The sequence below is a fragment of the Colias eurytheme genome, chromosome 4, assembly GCF_061535395.1.
Source record: "Colias eurytheme isolate Ceu_HAF_F1 chromosome 4, ilColEury1 Martin Lab GWU primary, whole genome shotgun sequence".
Lineage (NCBI taxonomy): Eukaryota > Metazoa > Arthropoda > Insecta > Lepidoptera > Pieridae > Colias > Colias eurytheme.
This window is the reverse complement of record NC_142983.1, coordinates 10,824,591-10,842,491: the sequence shown is the minus strand read 5'-3', so window position 1 is coordinate 10,842,491 and position 17,901 is coordinate 10,824,591. Positions and strand designations below refer to the sequence as shown.

General features: G+C 36.6%; 1 protein-coding gene across 1 annotated transcript in view; it reads right to left on the bottom strand.

The window, feature by feature from the left end:
• The window catches only part of kl-2 (dynein heavy chain 2, axonemal kl-2), a 67,201-nt gene that overhangs the window by 20,499 nt on the left and 28,801 nt on the right, over nt 1-17,901 (bottom strand). The window contains exons 36-61 of the mRNA XM_090101535.1: nt 17,626-17,763; nt 16,661-16,879; nt 15,957-16,200; nt 15,489-15,625; nt 14,886-15,041; nt 14,043-14,245; nt 13,333-13,518; nt 12,790-12,954; nt 12,245-12,357; nt 11,163-11,308; nt 9,902-10,085; nt 9,416-9,534; nt 8,906-9,012; nt 7,955-8,116; nt 7,409-7,557; nt 6,897-7,012; nt 6,287-6,439; nt 5,248-5,387; nt 4,751-4,892; nt 4,124-4,305; nt 3,695-3,818; nt 3,252-3,455; nt 3,084-3,206; nt 2,729-2,833; nt 2,266-2,492; nt 772-1,001 (exon numbers count right to left, since the gene is read on the bottom strand). Of these exons, the coding sequence (XP_089957661.1) occupies nt 772-1,001; nt 2,266-2,492; nt 2,729-2,833; nt 3,084-3,206; nt 3,252-3,455; nt 3,695-3,818; nt 4,124-4,305; nt 4,751-4,892; nt 5,248-5,387; nt 6,287-6,439; nt 6,897-7,012; nt 7,409-7,557; nt 7,955-8,116; nt 8,906-9,012; nt 9,416-9,534; nt 9,902-10,085; nt 11,163-11,308; nt 12,245-12,357; nt 12,790-12,954; nt 13,333-13,518; nt 14,043-14,245; nt 14,886-15,041; nt 15,489-15,625; nt 15,957-16,200; nt 16,661-16,879; nt 17,626-17,763 (4,174 nt within the window). The remainder of the gene's footprint in view (nt 1-771; nt 1,002-2,265; nt 2,493-2,728; nt 2,834-3,083; nt 3,207-3,251; nt 3,456-3,694; nt 3,819-4,123; nt 4,306-4,750; nt 4,893-5,247; nt 5,388-6,286; nt 6,440-6,896; nt 7,013-7,408; nt 7,558-7,954; nt 8,117-8,905; nt 9,013-9,415; nt 9,535-9,901; nt 10,086-11,162; nt 11,309-12,244; nt 12,358-12,789; nt 12,955-13,332; nt 13,519-14,042; nt 14,246-14,885; nt 15,042-15,488; nt 15,626-15,956; nt 16,201-16,660; nt 16,880-17,625; nt 17,764-17,901) is intronic.

Genomic DNA, 17,901 nt, shown 5'->3' with positions numbered 1-17,901 from the left:
AACTGTCCGCTTTTTTCATATGGATAATCAGCAAAATTGTAGTCTGAAGACACACAATTTATCATTGTTAAGTTTGAATTTTTGGCTATAGAATTTAAAATTATCATCATCTGATGATAATGATCCATTGACGACGCGGTTGGCGCAGTGGTAAAGTAACTGCCTACTGAGCCGACGGTCCCGGGTTCGATCCCCGGTCAGGGCAAATATTTGTGTGATGAACTCAATTATTTGTTCTTGGGTCTGGGTGTTATTATGTATATATGTATTTATTAAATACTAGCTTCCGCCCGCGACTACGTCCGCGCGGAAAAATTAAGATTTATTTCTTTCTACGTCTTTTTCCGGGATAAAAAGTATCCTATTTTATGCCCAGGATAATAAGGTATAATTATACCAAGTTTCATCGAAATCGAACCGTTAGTTTTCACGTGATGCCTTCACATACAGACAGACAGACAGACAAAATTTTTTTTTATCACATATTTGGGTTTGGTATCGATCCAGTAACACCCCCTACTATTTATTTTTTCAATATTTTCAATGTACAGAATTGACCCTTCTACAGATTATTTATTTAATATATTATTTTATTATATGTAATAGATTATATTTATCGTCGCCTAGTACCCACAACACAAGCCTTAATTGAGCTTACTGTGGGACTAGGTCGATTTGTGTAATAATGTCCTATAACATTTATTTATTTATTTTTGGCTATAGAATTTAAAATTATCATCATTTGATGATAATGATCCATCCCCCCCTCACCTGACAGTCCTGTAATAAGCGCCTCTGCCCTTTCCAATTTAAGCTGCAACAACCTCGACTTCCGCTCAAGTTCCTCCTTCTGAGCGACCTTCTCATCATACTCCTTCTGCAGACGAGCGATCATTTCGCTCAGTTCGCGCAACTTCGCTCGAGCTTCTGCGAGTATCTGCTGCTTCATGCGGAGCGATTCGAGCGCTTCTTCCAGACGCTCCTTTTTGGGTTTCACTATCCTGTTTGGGGAAAAATGTAAAAAATAAGCGTGGTCAAAGTGGTACAGTGGTTGGAATTACAAAAAAATGTGGAATCGTAAATAATGAACTTTTAACTAAAATACGCTACTTTTCTGGTCAAAATAATACCCTTCATACACATGTTATCACTACATAGTATAAAACAAAGTCGCTTTCCCTGTCCCTATGTCCCTTTGTACGCTTAAATCTTTGAAACTACGCAACGAATTTTGATGCGGTTTTTTTTAATAGATAGAGTGATTCAAGAGGAAGGTTTATATGTATAATAACATCCATTAAATAGTGAAGAAGTACTGTTATTTTTGAGGTTTCTAATGTGATGTCGTAAAAAATTACATTGTTTCCGCTTATATTGCAAACGCAGGCTGAACCCTACGAGTTTTATCAAAATAATGTACTAAGTATTATACACATTGAAAAGGTCTACAGAAAAGTCCGCGATGGTATATGTCTATCTCTTATGGATAACCCACAATAACATTTTTTGTCATTTACTTTTTACGACAAATAATAGCTAATTTTCGAAGCGATTTTCACCAATACAGCATTAATCCTTAACCAATTAAATACCTTGAATACATTGTTCATTTAATATAGATCTATATGGCACTTTACACCGTATGATTTAAGTGAATATTTTCGAAGATATTACAGATTTAAAAATTGCGGGACGTAGCGTTTGCGGCGGTACCGGCCGGCCGGGCCGCTATGTTTTTATATACAACGTTCACAGTTTTTCTGTAGTGTATTTAGTATCAGCATTGCACCCGTGCGAAGCCGGGGCGGGTCGCAAGTATGTAATATACCCTGTATAATTTAGCTAGATCTTTTTGACAGATATACATTTTTCTAATCAACATAACTATGCAATGACGAACATGTAATTTTCTTAAGTTTCTGTTATATATGATTATGTCAGATATTTTTTGTATCCCATCATTAGCCTGTCTATCAAAAAGATCAAACTAACTTGTACATACAATTTTTAAATAAAAAAAGACGTGTGGCACTCGGGGACTGCCGCGGCAAAGCTATTGCATGCTATGCCTTCAAGCCACACCTCCGCGCCCGTCCCCGTGGGGAGCGTGAGGTTTTTTCGTTACGGAATTTCTGGATTCGGTCCCCGCGCTCAAGGCCCGCGATAGAAGCTATGCAATAGCTTAAAAATACTTGCAATTTGTTCGATAATCACAAACATCCTAACTATTACGTCTACAAAATCCTATACATGTGTCTTACTCACTTGTACACCTTCCCATACTTCTCGATAGCTCGAACCCAAAGGCACAGCGACTTGGCCGCTAACGACACTGTACCAACAATCTCGGGGTCGAAATCCGGCTTCGCAGTATAAGTGCCGATCTTTTTTAGAGTTTTGTCCGCTATATTGTCCTTGTCGAACTCGCGCAAACGGTCCAGAAAGTACTGGTCGCCGAGCTGGCGTTTTGCTTCAGCCCATGTTGGTTCTTTCTAATTTTAATAGATTAATTATTGACATTTAAAGTATATATAAACGAAATTAAATGAAATGAAAAAAAAAATACAGTGAAATCAAAATTTTTGAACATAAACAGTTGAAAACTTTTATTTTTTATAATATTTAATTATTAATTCTCTTCCCAGTTTATTCTTATCTCAGATAAAAGGACCACTTTTTTGCAATCATAATATGCGAAGTGATGCTTTCTTTAAAACTAAATGTTTACCTGTAAGAGTATGAGCACTGCTTCCAAAACCATTTCAACTTTCTGAGGAGGCTTCGCATACGATTTCACTTCAGTAATATCTTTCTTATTTAGTGCATCGAGCGCCTGAAAATTATCAAATATTTTTTTGAAACATTTGATTACATTCAAGAATTAATGTTTCGATTTATGATTTTAACGCTACTATGCAGTAAAGCGAATTCAAATAAGAAGGAAGGGGATTCTGTCTTCATTTGTATGTTTTTATGGTGTTATTTCAATGCACCTCCTCTTCCATGGTCTTCTTACTTCTAGCAGCCACAGAACGATGCTACTCACTTCTGACCCTCATCCCCATCCCCATCCTCATCCTCACCTTAACAGCCTCCTCCAACGCCGGCATGGCACTGGCCAGGTCTCTCATGGCAGCATCAGCCAGCTTCTTGCACTGCACCTCTTCTTCCATGGTCTTCTTACTTCTAGCAGCCACAGAACGATGCTACTCACTTCTGACCCTCATCCCCATCCCCATCCTCATCCTCACCTTAACAGCCTCCTCCAACGCCGGCATGGCACTGGCCAGGTCTCTCATGGCAGCATCAGCCAGCTTCTTGCACTGCACCTCTTCTTCCATGGTCTTCTTGCTCCGAGCAGCAACAGAACGTTGTTGTTCGTCTGCATTGCGTTGTTGCACGTTGATCACGCCCATGTATTCGATACATTGCTCCGTGTACTCGGCTACTTGCACCTGCCGGGAGTGAAGAGCTAGTTATGTATTGTCTATTAGCTAATGTTAATTGTTATGTGATGATATGAAATAGTAGTTTTGGTGGTCATAATGGTTTGTGCAAAGCATTATTTGTTTAATTAAAATTCTTTATAATTTAAAAAAGTTGCAATAGCCGAACAACTATCCTAGCCTCTTTTTTTATTACTATATTTTATATTTTCCTCATACTATAGCTGGAAATTAAACAAGAGAAAAACCTGCGCTACAGCCAATTCTTCAGACATTTGCCCAACAAGTTTTGTTGTCTCCTCCACTTTGCCCAAACCATTTCGTAGCTTATTCGCTTGTAACGCTACTTCTATACGCTTTGCTTTGAGCATTCTACAAACATTAGAAATTCATTTAATAACAAACAAAAAGATTATAAATATTCTTATATTTCAAATAAAGATTGATCGAATGAATGAATGAACGAAGGAACGAATAAATGTTAAAAATATGTAATGACGTTTCAAAAGTGCTTCTATAAGAAGTCTAATTGAATAAATCAATGTTTGAGTTTGAGTTTGAAATCGTCGAACGAATGAAGAAATGGAAGAATATACGAAGGTACGAATTAGATCGTACTATTGAACGAATGAACGAAAGTATGAATGATTGAACGAACGAATCATAAATCCACTCACTCCTTATACCCAGACACTAGTTCCAAATAATTAGTAGGTGTAACATAATTAGTGCGTCTCATCTCTTGCCACATTCGCACAGAATAGCGTCCTACAGACGAGTGGATCAGCGACATTATAGACGCTACGGACGCGCGGAGTATATCCTCGCGGGATTCGACTAGAGATTCTTTGCGACGGACCTGAGTTTATATTAATAGAGTATAAAAGTAGAAATTTTGTTGTGTTAGTTTACTAGTTGAGGCTATAAAATCAAATTTGAAGTATGAGTTTGTATGGATCTGTTATCATACTATAGGAATATGTTAACTGAAAATGTTGTATGTAATTAATTTATCTAAAAAAATTAAAAAGATCAATAACATGCTGAACAGAGAAAAGTAACATTTATCCTTAGAAAGTATGAAAAAAGATGTTTGTCCAAACAGCAATCTAAGCAAAGCAGTGTTATGGATTCACAACTCTTATTAAATCCTGTATTTTTAGAGGGGTAAAAAACGACAAGCCAAAGTAACGCATACTCAAAAAAGTACAAATACTTTTCAGATCCCCAACTTATTGAAATTCGGAGAAAAAAAACATATAAAGGGGCATATACTCAAGATAATTCAAGATAATAATCCTTACCCTAGGTCCAGTAATAGAAGCAAGCAGTTCCACCCCATCTAAAAACTTGTAGGCCACTTCGAGCAGAGCTTCTCGCGGCCATTCCAGAAACCAATTTGTTGTTGTGGCGTTTATTAGAGCTGGGTATTGGCGAATGCGGTTTCTGTAACATCATGTTGCGAGCACACGTGTCAGAAGTAAAACTTCTTTGGCAAGATTGAAAGATACTAAAATCGTCGCCTTACTCCATGACGTGACGGTTTTGCCATGACGCGACCTTGAAATTTTAATCTCAACGCGTCTAAAGAAGTTTCATAAAAAACAACACTTAAAATATTATAGCATTAATAATATAAGTGATCGAAATCATTCAAGTGAAAAGTAATTACTTTTGGGATATTCACCTACAGTTTAACAGAAAACTTTATACTTGCAGAATAAAACAAATTCTCAGAATAGAATAATAGCTGTGTGATTATGAAAATGTGTTCTTTTGATAAAACCAATGTAAAACATACCTAAACTCATCTCCAATAGGACTAAAGCACAACACAATATGCATGTTAGTCCGCACGCGGTCCACAAGGAATAGATACACAGATTCCGCTGTTTGCAATAGATTCGCATTCTTCATTGGCTTCTCTAGAGCTTGTTTTATCTGTAAAAATATAAGTTATAATTAATACACAACTTTATCATTTAATAGCTCTCTTCCTTAGATACTACTGGTTCTCTAATCGAAGTCTAGTTGAATTAATAAATATGTATTTCAATTGAGTTCAGTCTCGAGTTTATGATAAACTAGCTTCCGCCCGCGACTCCGTCCGCGCGGATGTCGGTCTTCGCGTGGATGTTTTATTTCTATATTTTGAGTAACTCTGACAATGACATCTTATAAATATCTATTGGAACCAAATACGGCTAGGCCTTTAATAATACGCAACGTGTGTTCGCGGTTGTACAGAACAACGTCTATGGATAAAACTCAAAAATTAAGATTATTTTTTTTCTGCGTATTTTTCCAGGATAAAAAGTATCCTATTTTACGCCCAGGATAATAAGGTATAATTAAACCAAGTTTCATCGAAATCGAACTGTTAGTTTTCACGTGATGTCTTCACATACAGACAGACAGACAGACAGACAGACAAAAATTTTTTTAATCACATATTTGGGTTTGGTATCGATCCAGTAACACCCCCTGCTATTTATTTTTTCAATATTTTCCATGTACAGAATTGACCCTTCTACAGATCTATTATATGTATAGATTTTCATTTTTAAAGTGAAACTTCTTTAGGCGCGTTCAGAATAAAATTTCAAGGTCACGTCATGGCAATACCGCCGCGTCATGGAGTATGGCGACGATTTTGGTATCTTTAAATCTTGCCAAAAAGTTTCACTTCTGACACGTGTGCTCGTCACACACGCTCTCTTTTATGCTACAAAACTAAAAAGTTACAGGTGTTAAATGACAGTAACTTGCAAAGATACCCAAACACCATTTATTTTTTAATCTTCTTTAATATGCGAGTAAAAACAAAAAAAAATACCAACATCTTCAAACTCATCCGGCTTATACAAGTTGGTAACTTCACCGCTGCTCAACAAGTTGTTTATAATCTCCGTGAATGTTTCTTCTACAATTTGCGTGTCGCAGAAAATAAACGTGGTTTTCTTGCAATCGACCCCACAGCTGGTGTATAATACCTGAAATATTATACCAATCGTACACGCTCTTCTTTAATATATGCTGTTTTAATTTGATTCAGTTGTTTTGTCTAGAAACACAGTCTATAAGGATTTCCTATTTCCCATTAATTTCATACATTTCCTTTCCCATCAGGTTGCCTGGTAGAGATTGCTGATTAGCAATAAGGCCGCCTCTTGTACAAACTATGCCTTTCTTTTGTATTAATGGTATTTTTGTCATAATTTAGTTTGTGCTATAAAGTGTTATAAATAAATAAATAAATTTAGGCAATAATCTACAACACTACCCAGGGGCGTGTCACATGTTTGATTTTTTATTTCTTCTACATTAACTACTCAGCCTAAAAATAATTAGATAAAGGGAAAGAGAAGTCTACTTCTATAACTTCCTGAATGTTTGCATTTCCTTAAAATAAAAATTAAAAGCCAAGTATTAATGCAGTATAGATAGTACCTTTAAATCCTCCCTGAAGTCTTTGACGCCATACGTTTTAGTAACAACGACTTGGAACGAATTGCACTCGCAAATGTATGACGCGACGCGAGTCAAACTCTGCCGTCCGGAACCCCCTGGAAGGAAGCTTATTATTGCATGTTATTTCCGGCCCCGTTGAAATATAAGACGTTGTCACGTCAAAAATGTGTAAGTGTAACCCATACACGCAACCACAAAATGAGGTCGACTTGGTTAGCTAGGTTGGTTCGATTCCCGACCAGGGCAATTTGTGATGATCATCGATGTTTGCTCTGTGTCTATGTGTTAATTATCTATATTTGTAAGTATTTAAAATTATATATTTATGTTTATCAGCCATTTCGTTTCCAGTTTCGGATCTGATCCCATACTAAGCTTTACGCTTAAGTTAATAAGCGAAAAGCTTAGTATGGGATCAGATCGTGCCGAGTGTGAAAAATTTCCTAAAATAAAAAAATAGTAGTATAAAAAAGGTAAAAAATAACACCCACCGATGCCCACACACAGCATGTGTCCTCGCGGCTGAGACACCACACGCACAATTCGCACTATGTGCTCTATTGCATCTTTAAACAGAACTAAATCCATTTTGACAACGCCAGGACAACTGTTGTATTCTTCCATTTGGTTGGATATGTACCTGTAAGTAGATATGACCACTATAAAAGTATATTATGGCCGGATTTTAGACAAATGTAAAAGCAGGCAAAAGATTGGCGACACAAAAAATCCACAAAAACTGAAATATATATTATTGTCTATGTATATCTTCATTACTGTCAAATAAAATCATAAATTATGGAATTTACGTTAAAAAGCAACAACAAGCCATCAGGGACACTATCAAGTGGTGAAGCCGACTCTACATGTCGTAAATAATTGAATACATAAAACATTCCAGAGCAACGGCCTAATTTTAACTATAAAAATACCCTCAAATATACACAATAAAGAAACTTTATAGAATTACAAATTCACAATATACCCTTCTCCAAAATTGTATCCAACAAAAAACATTTTACAATTAAAATCCTCACCTCCGAAGAGCATTCGGATCATTCAGATCATCATAAACCTCAAATGGATTGAGGAAATGTCCAAAAATCGGGGCACTCTTGGTGGGGCAAAGTGCGTGGAATGTCAGCTCGAAGTGCTTACCCAACATGTCACCCATCTGCCCCATGAACCAGTCGCGGTCTCTGTAGTATTGAATAGTATATTTTATTTCTTTTTCTTTCTTTCCACTATGATATCCACATCATTCTAGCTATAATATAAACTACACACGGGCAAAAATCAATGGGGCAATGTAGGGGCAATATATATTCTAATTCCCATGGACTTCCTAATTGATTTATAAATCGTCCCACTTATATTATGGAAGAGAAAACTTTTATATGATTATATTATTTAAATTGTAAACTGATTCTTTAATTTATTTATTTTTTCAGAAAAAAACACTCTTGTTTTCTTGAATAGTATGCAAGATATAGTGAAGTAAAGTATAGTTTTACATAAAATACAACATAGACATAGAAATAGACAAAGACTAATTAGTCCATTGAAAAGGTACATTTGGGGTCGCGTCTTTTAGAGGACGCAATTTTATTTTTTTGATGTGTAGGGAGGGTCGGTCCAAATTTTACACGTCCGTGGAAGAAAGCTGCGGTTGAAACAACCAACCATCCAGGTGGTGAGGATGGTATAGACTTTTTAGGCGGGCTGTGCGATGATGGAATTGAGCGTATATCGTAAAAACCATACCAACCACTCTTTTCAAGATGGCGGCCGTGGGACAAGGGTGGCGACCCCACAAACTTTGTTTTTAGCTTCACACTGACCCCCCCTACACATCCAAAAAATAAAATTGCGTCCTCTTTAAAACGCAAGATTAGGCCTAAAAAATGTAACATTTGAATGGACTAAATAGAAAGTTAATATAGTATAAAGGAAATCGTAAAGCAAAAAACTACAGCATTACAACTAACTTTTCCTCAGTGAGTCGATCGGAGAACACTCTGAAGCACTCACAAACCCAGAGACGTAGGAACCGAGGTTTTGTATTTTGATAATCCTTATTGCTTCTTAGCAAACCCTGTTATAATCAAATGATATGGTTAAAAACTAAATTATATTCATTACTTATTATTTTTAACCGACTTCAAAAAAGGAGGACATATTATTTAGATGTGCTGTTTATTAATTAGGTTTGAAGTCGCACTTAGTATTGAGCCCGTGCATCGACATGAAACCTATTTAATAAATAGCACATCTAAATAATATGTACTAATTAATCATATCAAAACCTTTTTATTTATTAATTTTCCGTTTTTGAAGTCGGTTATTTTTAACGTAGGTAGTTATTTTTATATTACAATGCACAAGCGATAAACTGGATTTCTAGCTATTCTTACAAAAAAACTATGTCTTCAAAGTTTCCACCACCTAAAAGTAAAAAAATATTGATAAAATAACCAAATAATTTTTTTTTGGCAAACCTGAAAAATCTTGGATATATCTCTCAAATTGAAGAGATAGTGCATCTTGCTCGGTGTCGGCAACAACTTAGCGACAATGTTGTTGAACATGTCTATAGTTGCGGTTAGTACAATTTTTCCTGAAAGAAAATAATGCAAACATCGAGTTTAGAAAAAAAGTATAAATTGTATATGTGAATTGTGTCAAATTCAATTTTTTTTTTAAATTCAAATTTTAAATTAGACAATATTTTGGATAAAAGTACTTTTTATTCATTATTTGTATTGGAATAACTGTGAATTTTATAAATTCCGATAGATAGCGCTATTACTTTTAATTGGTAGACCAGTATTTTTTAACACCTTCATGAAAAGATCCTACATCACTTGTATTTGAATCAATCCGAATTGCGTATGTCCGATAGATGACACTATTTCTATTAATTTCCTTTATTTATTTCCTTGACTGTGCAAAAAACGGCTAACAGACACATACACAAAACTAACCAATAGTCTTAGTCTCCTCATCAAAATCGTGCAAGTGCTGCGACAGCATAGTGCCAAATATCTTGACCAATTGTTGTTGTGTGGGGGGCGGGAGGAACAGTGCGTGGAAGCAAGATAGCAGTCGTGCGGGGAGGGGGGACCGGGCACCGCCGGGGGGACCCGCCGCTCCGCATAGTACCATGTCCTGAGTGAATTAGTGACTTAACAACAATAACAAATTCAACAACAAACACTTAGGGCCCGCGCCGCAGTGTCAAAGTGACAATATATACATTATACATGCGGAGTACGCCAACGATATGAAAGGCAGTAATTATGAATATAAAGATTACAATAGATTTTTGATTTATGGAGTTTCTTGCCGATTCTTATCCGTAGATACTGCTTTCCAAATCAGTGGTAAATGTTAAAATACATTGTAATGACGTTTCAAAAGTGCTTCTAGAAGAAGTCTAATTGAATAAATAAATGTTTGAGTTTGAGTTTGAAAGATAACTTATAGCAACAATAACTGTTGCAAAAAACACTACAGCAACAAGAAAGCTTCTCAAATGTATTCATCAAAATTTTAGCGGAAAGAAACAAACGTTAAAGCAAAATTAAGCTTATCGACATTAATTTAACCACAAAAATTACCAAGAAGAATAAATTTTAATTTAAAAAAGAAAATTCAACCTTATTTTAATTAAAGTCAGATTTACAATGCATCATGTTGTGTATTTAGTGTTAGATGTTATTAATAATCTAAGGCTAATTGTTAAATATTTTGCAGTTACGTGTGTATGATATTACACTATAATAACTTTTAGTGTGTACAGTTCGATTCAAACTTAATGGCGGTTCGGAAGTCAGGTGCAGGTGCAAGTGCGGGTGCGCACAGGTCCCTTATCGTTCCGCTAATATCTAAAATTGTTTTCTGCGCATCGGATCGTACGATGTACCGAGCCGCCATTATGTTTCAATCGTACTGTACGATGATACTTATTTCCTTTTATTGAAGTGAAAACTTCTTTAGCGGCGTTGGGTATAAAATCTTAAACTCGCGTCAGGACACGTGGCCTGATCGAAAAAGCGTAAGACGGATATTTTTTTTTAGCCCTTATATTCCATGCGTAAGACGGATACCATTCCAAAATATCAAGATGCTGAACGTTAATAATCAAGTTTTCACTTCTGCCGGCACTCCCGGAGTGTCTTTTTATTATTACGTTCATGTAAACACTCCCCGCCACTGTATCAGCTACATAAGTCCCCAGTATACCTTGACATTCTTCCGCCACTGCTTCTGGCGATCGAACCAGTAGCCGTAGTCGTGCCAGAGCCGCACGAGCTCGAGCGGCGGCTGCGAGCCGTACTCGTCGCGCACCGGCATGTTGATGTCGTCCATGAACGCTATCATCTTCTTACCTGCGTTTTATATTAACGTGATAACGTTTTTAAAATCGTTTTAGTCGGGTGACATGTTCAGAAACTTGTCACACCACCTCACGAGCGCGATCGCAGGTTTATACCGGAGATCGGTCCGTCTCTCTCTCGTTATCGAGAGAGAGACGGACCGATCTCCCGTCTCATCTCGAGCGCTGCCACTGCATTATGTTATCACGTAAACATCTCGATCGTAAACCTACTTTACAAACAACCAATTTTTTTTGCTTTCATAGCATTCAAATCTATAGTAATACTAACGGTCCGCCCCGGCTTCACCCGTGGTACCTACATGTTTAAACTATCCTATCTCTCAAGTTGGATCGAACTGCACATGGTGTACTTTTATTATAATCGGTTAAGTGGTTTAGGAGTCCATTCAGGACAAACATTGCGGAGCCATGCGGGTGAAACCGCGGAGCGCAGCTAGTGCTTTATAAATATAAATTTTTAAATACGGACGAATCCCGCCTCTTGTTCGCATTTTTCTATGCTTTAAAAAAACAGCGTGCGTCATGTTGATGTCGTCCATGAACGCTATCATCTTCTTGCCTTTTTAAATTTATTAATCTTTGACTCTCAACAAAAAATTACTCAAGGATACAAGTAATGTATTTGTTTTTAAGTCGCAAAGATACGAATTCACAAATTCTTGTCTGGGATAGGTGACTTGGCTTTTTTTTATCGCGGTGAAACATCTTATTCTCATAGGGAAGCTACTGCGCAAATCGATAAAACTGAAGAATTTTGAAAAAATTAACAACCACCTTGTTTGACACTTTTAAATAATGAAAAAACAGAAGAAATAATAAGGCAAATTTATAAGAACATTTCAACACAAACATCTATATGATACAGTCAACAAACCATAAGTAATTTAAGAATCGAAAGTACGATCAAAATTAAATTTGTCCATACCTCCAGCAGGAACATAGTTTCCCTTTGTCCGCTTTTCCAGTCTAGCTTCAATGATGTCTTGAACATTAGCGGCAGTTGTTTGAGCCGACATGTTTATGACTTGTGTGCTGTACCTATATAGTAAAAAAAAATGCTGAAATCTATACCTTTGACAACTTTTGGGATTTTCTTAAACTCGAAAATTATTTATTAATTTTTGTTACTCTACAACAATAAACTTTGCACAAGGGCAGTTATATTGCTACACAACATTACTTTTCAGGCAATTGGGTAATGGCGGATTCCTTGATAGGAATCCTTTCCGATACAGTGTGGAAATTTTAGATAGGCCCTGGAGAGAAAGTACTAGAAATACTGGAGATAGCAAATTTTGCTGAAAGGAAACATTCCTTTATTTTTAAAAATAAATAGAACTGCATTCGAAGATTTTCGAAAATTCACTTGCTCCGACCGGGATTCGAACTAACTAAAAATCAATCTTCTTAAAAAACAGGAAAATACCCAATTGGTTGTAGTTTCCAAAAAATTCGTCATAAACAACTCACTTGGAGCCATCAAGCTGCGCCAACGTGCCCTGTATAAGGAACGTCTTCCCGGTGCCCGTCCCGCCCCCCACCAGCACGCCGAACCCCGCCTTCAGCATGTCTAGCGCGATTATCTGCAGACGGATGAATTCTACCGTGGGCACCAGGATGTTGTGGAAACCTAGGCTGGAATATTCAAATTGCGATTAATAGAAATTTTTTATAGATATTTGAAATTATTTAAAATGAAGGTATCCAGAAAAAATAGCGAGATTTATATACTTAGTTAAAGATGGAAAAGATTAGACTTGTTCTTTTTTTGTCATAATTTTTATTTTTTTATTTCGGGTCTACCAGCTAGTAATTAATAAATTATGAATTGAACTTTGATTAATAAGTTTCCGTGTGTATAAATATATTATGATCTTATGAAGGAGAACAGAGTGCGTGAATTTATTTATGATACTTCATCGTACATTTATCAGGAATCGAAATGAAATGAACACATAAACTTGGAAAGTGTAAATTGTGAACTTATGTTTGACTGTGGGTGACCAAACATACCTTGGATTAAACCGCCAGTTATCGGGCAATTTGTCTTCCCACGGTTTAAACTGTCGCAGTCTTTCATCCACATAGTAGTCGTATACCGTGTCTTTGAGCGGAAACACGCCTTCGTGCTCGCGGACCCAGTTATCGAGTTTGCGTCGTGATTCCTCTTCAAGGGTTGCACAGACTGACCAAATCATGCTGCGGTAAAATTTTTTAAATTGAAATGTAACGTCGATTGAAAATATCGATACAGTGATAATAATGGTAAATTTATTATGATTGGTTTTTTCTTTTTGCATTGCCGAATAGACATTTTTCTGTATTAAAAATTTTCTACCCTTTTTCACTCACATATTTACTCACATAATTAAAAAAAAAATCTTGTTTCACTTTTATTTACTTTAACTTTTATTTATAATATAAATAAAAAACTAAGATTGGTTTCGCTATCATATTCAGGTATTTAATATTCATTCTTTTTAGCCCAGTTAAAAGTTTGCGAGTTTGTAAGTTCGTGTGTTCGATAGTTCGTTCATTCGTCGTTCGTTTTATAGTTATGTAGCGTGTTACTTTGTTCGATTGTTAGGTTGTGTATTAATCCATCAGTCCTCGGAATCACAGACACAATAGAAAATCTATTGTGTCGCGCCCCGATCGGGCCTTACGGTGGTCAATGGGTTAAAATGCTATGTAAATGTAATGTATCCACGGGGGAGACTCACGCGAACAAAAACCTCATCTTGGATAACGCCTCATTATCCTCTTCATCAGGCTGCGGTGGAGCTGGTGCGGGCAGCAGGCCCAGCAGGCGGCACAGGCACCGGGCACCTGTTAGTTCCTGTCCCCGCACGCTCTGACCTTCCACCAGGTGGACTCGCTTCAGTTCGAGAACTGGGGTCAGGATGTTGAGGAAATGCCGCCGGAGCTAGAAACGCAACCAAATATTGAGACAGCCAAGAAAAAAAGACATTGTGGTCACCAGAAAGCGGCACAGGCATCGAGCTCCCGTGAGCTCGAAGTGCCGTCGGAGATGGGAAGGTCCATTAGTCGAGCGATTGACATGATCGATAACGTATCATAAGTTCGTGGTTCGAGAACTGACGTCAGCAAAAGCCAATATAAGAAACGCTGCAGACGATTTAAATAAAGAAACATAGATAGGATATACAAGAAGTGTTGCAGGAGCAAACCAAAGCAAGCAGTTAGCTGCGCGCGTATAGCTACTAAAGCTGACACTCACTCTCTACCAGCTTCATGCCCTTTAATCGAAAATTGACAACAGGTTACAAAACAAATACCACGGAGCGGGGAAGTTCACGCGCTTTAGCACAAAGCGCATTAAAACTTAACTTCTTTCGCAAAAAAACGTAATTCCTCACGCTTAGAATTAGACGCGACTACAGAACTAAATAAAATGTGAAAAAATTGAAACATTTATTTAAAAGCACAATATGCACGCATTATAAATTTGATGGAATCATATTGACACAGAACTCCAGAAGTGTTCTATACAATATTTCTAGTAAATTGAAACAAAGAATCAGAATATTTTCTTTGAACCTCACCATCTCTCTATACTCCACGTCATCAACGGTATCCAACCACGAGTTGACGTACGGCCACCAGCCCCAATCCTTATAGTCGTTATATACCATACCGTTTCTAGATACTGTGGCTGGGGAGGCCACGGCTAAATCTAGCGTCTCTATTAGTAGGGACACCTGGAATTGTTTTTAAATATGGCTATTTATGCTATCAATAAAAATGTTAGAGTGATTTGATTACATAGTTTTCGAACAATGTAGTAGAACTGGAAAATGGGCAATAAAGGCCTCCCTTTATTGCCATTTAAAAAAATATATATCCTTCTTGATATATTACGTTTCTTTTTAAGTTGAATTTTGAGAAGCAAATTACGTATATCCTTCCAAATATCAATTACAAAAAAAAATAAACAAAATAATATTTTAATGTTGATGTTGATGATAATTAAAAAAAACCTGTAGAAAGAATTAGAACGTATACAAGGTATTTATTTAGGCAATTTTAACGATCACATATATCTCTAAAAAATAAAATAAATACATATTTATTTATTTCTCTTATTTCTGATAAATGTTAAGAGATAAATGATAAATGTTAAGAGTTAAGAAAAATTATAAATGAACCTGAGGCGGCATAGAAATCCTCTCACTATTCACAAGCGTTAGCAATTTATTATCATCCATCACAGAATTAAGGTTTTCAATCCAAATAGCATCTACCGGACCGTCAAAAATTATCCACTTTTGATCAGGCGATTCGTCTACAAAATTACAGATGTTTTTAATTTTTGACCTAACTTGCAAAAATATTACCTAATAATGCCTCGTATTTATGGTTTGTATTTGTTTAGCAACAGAGTTGAATACACAAATTGCTACACAAATGTCAACCATAAATAGGAATAACCATAACCATAAAATACTGGGTATTGCAGAAATTATATGGAATCTACTTACATGTTCTTATCTGACGATAATTAATTAGTTTAGAGAGAAAATCAATTTTCACAGTCTGGCCTGACGTGTGGACAATCTAATTTCTTTATACACAATGTATTTACCATGAATAAAAGAGAATAAAAATCAACAAACCTTGACATGTAGTCCTCATAATAGACGACAGGACACCATCCTTCCACTCCCCCGTGGCCAAATTATACTCCCCATACAATTCCCCCAGGGTTAAAGCCTTCGGATTCATCGGGTTTACTTGTACATTCTCAAACCCCGGAACTTTTTCCCGTTTGAGCCTACTTAGAGTTGCGGCAAGCATTTTCCAAGATACAGTCTTGGCTGTGTTTGTGTCGCCGAGGAGGATGCTTGAATGGCGGGAGTTCTGCAAATATAATTCAAAGACAATTTTTAAAGTGAAACTTCTTTAGGCGCGTTGAGAGTAAAATTTCAATGTCGCGTCATGGCAATACCATCACGTCATGGAGTAAGGCGACGATTTTGGTATTTTTGAATCTTGCCAAAGAAGTTTCACTTCTGACACGTGTGCTCGGCACACACGCACTTTTTATTTTTTAACTTTTACAAGTGTTCATCAACTGTCGTCTATGTATGTGAAGGCGCAAGGAGAAACACAACATTATACCCCTTTTTTACGAAAAAAAAAAGAGTGAAGTTAGATAAATTCCCAACTAGTTGACAATTGGGTCAAATGTTAAATAATTGCCGTTTTATGTAGGTTCCACAGTCCTAGTTGGTCCCTTAAACATTTTTATTGTGATTCTGTTTATTTAAAACTATTTCCATCGTTTCATTGCGTTGTATTGCAGCCAATCTCTCCTTACCTTTGTTTCAAACGTCTGTATGACCTTATGTAACGCCGCTCTAACAGGCTGCAAACCAGCTAGTCTCATCTCCGCAGATATAGCCGTTTCCAGCATCTCATAATCTAAAGTCGGCACTACAACATCCGGGAATATGTCTTGCATGATGCCGTCGAAAAGTGGTACATCTTTTGCGGTCAAACGGGCCACGTTCATGTCACGCATTGCTAGGATTACCATCTGGGTAGATAAAACGGATAATTATGTACGGAAAAAATAAAAAATAACATAAAATTAAAAGCTATATAAGTAACTAGCTTCCGCCCGCGGCTTCGCCCGCGTGGTATTTTGATAAAAGGTAGCCTATGTTCTTTCTCAGGGTCTAAACATTGTCTGTGCCAAATTTCAAAAAAATTGGTTGAGAGGTTTAAGCGGGAAAGCGTAATAGACAGACAGACAGAGTTACTTTCGCATTTATAATATTATTAGTAAGTAATAAGCTAGTAATATCGATGAAAAACATACTCAAATTATAGTATCTGACATAATCTATTTTATATTAAGCAAAGTAATTATATTTATGAAAAGCAATGTGAAATTTTATTTTGTACGTATGTAATTAGCAAAACAAACTGGACGTAACTATACTAATATTATAAAGCTGAAGAGTTTGTTTGTTTGTTTGAACGCGCTATCTCGGGAACTACTGGTCCGATTTGAAAAATTCTTTTGGTGTTAGATAGCCCATTTATCGAGGAAGGTTAAAGGCTATATATCATCACGCTACGACCAGGAATGGTGCACGGGGGTGAAACCGCGCGGAGTAGCTAGCTAGAGTTTCATAAATGGGTAAAATGACGTTTTAAGCGAATACCAATAAAGTGCAAATTTGAATGAACGTTTACAACGTCGTTCGGACCTTTTGGCGGCCATTTTAATAGACGGTCTTGTTATCAATGCTAAATAATATAATTAAACCAACGTACCTCCTGTTCCGGTAAGTTAGGATAAGCCCGTCGTTTCACGCCCGCATACCGCAATAACGCAACCATTGACCGTAGACCGAAGTCGTAATGATCCTGTTTTGATAGCTGCTGCATAGCCAACTGGTATAGAGTGAACACCTGGACAGTGTAAAAAATTCTTTAGAATTAAATTTGCATTGTTTTAAAGACGTTTGTGAGTTTGTGAAAATGCCAGATCCACTTAGTTTTTTATTTCAAAATTCTAGAAAAATTCCCCTATAGTAAGATTGGACGCCA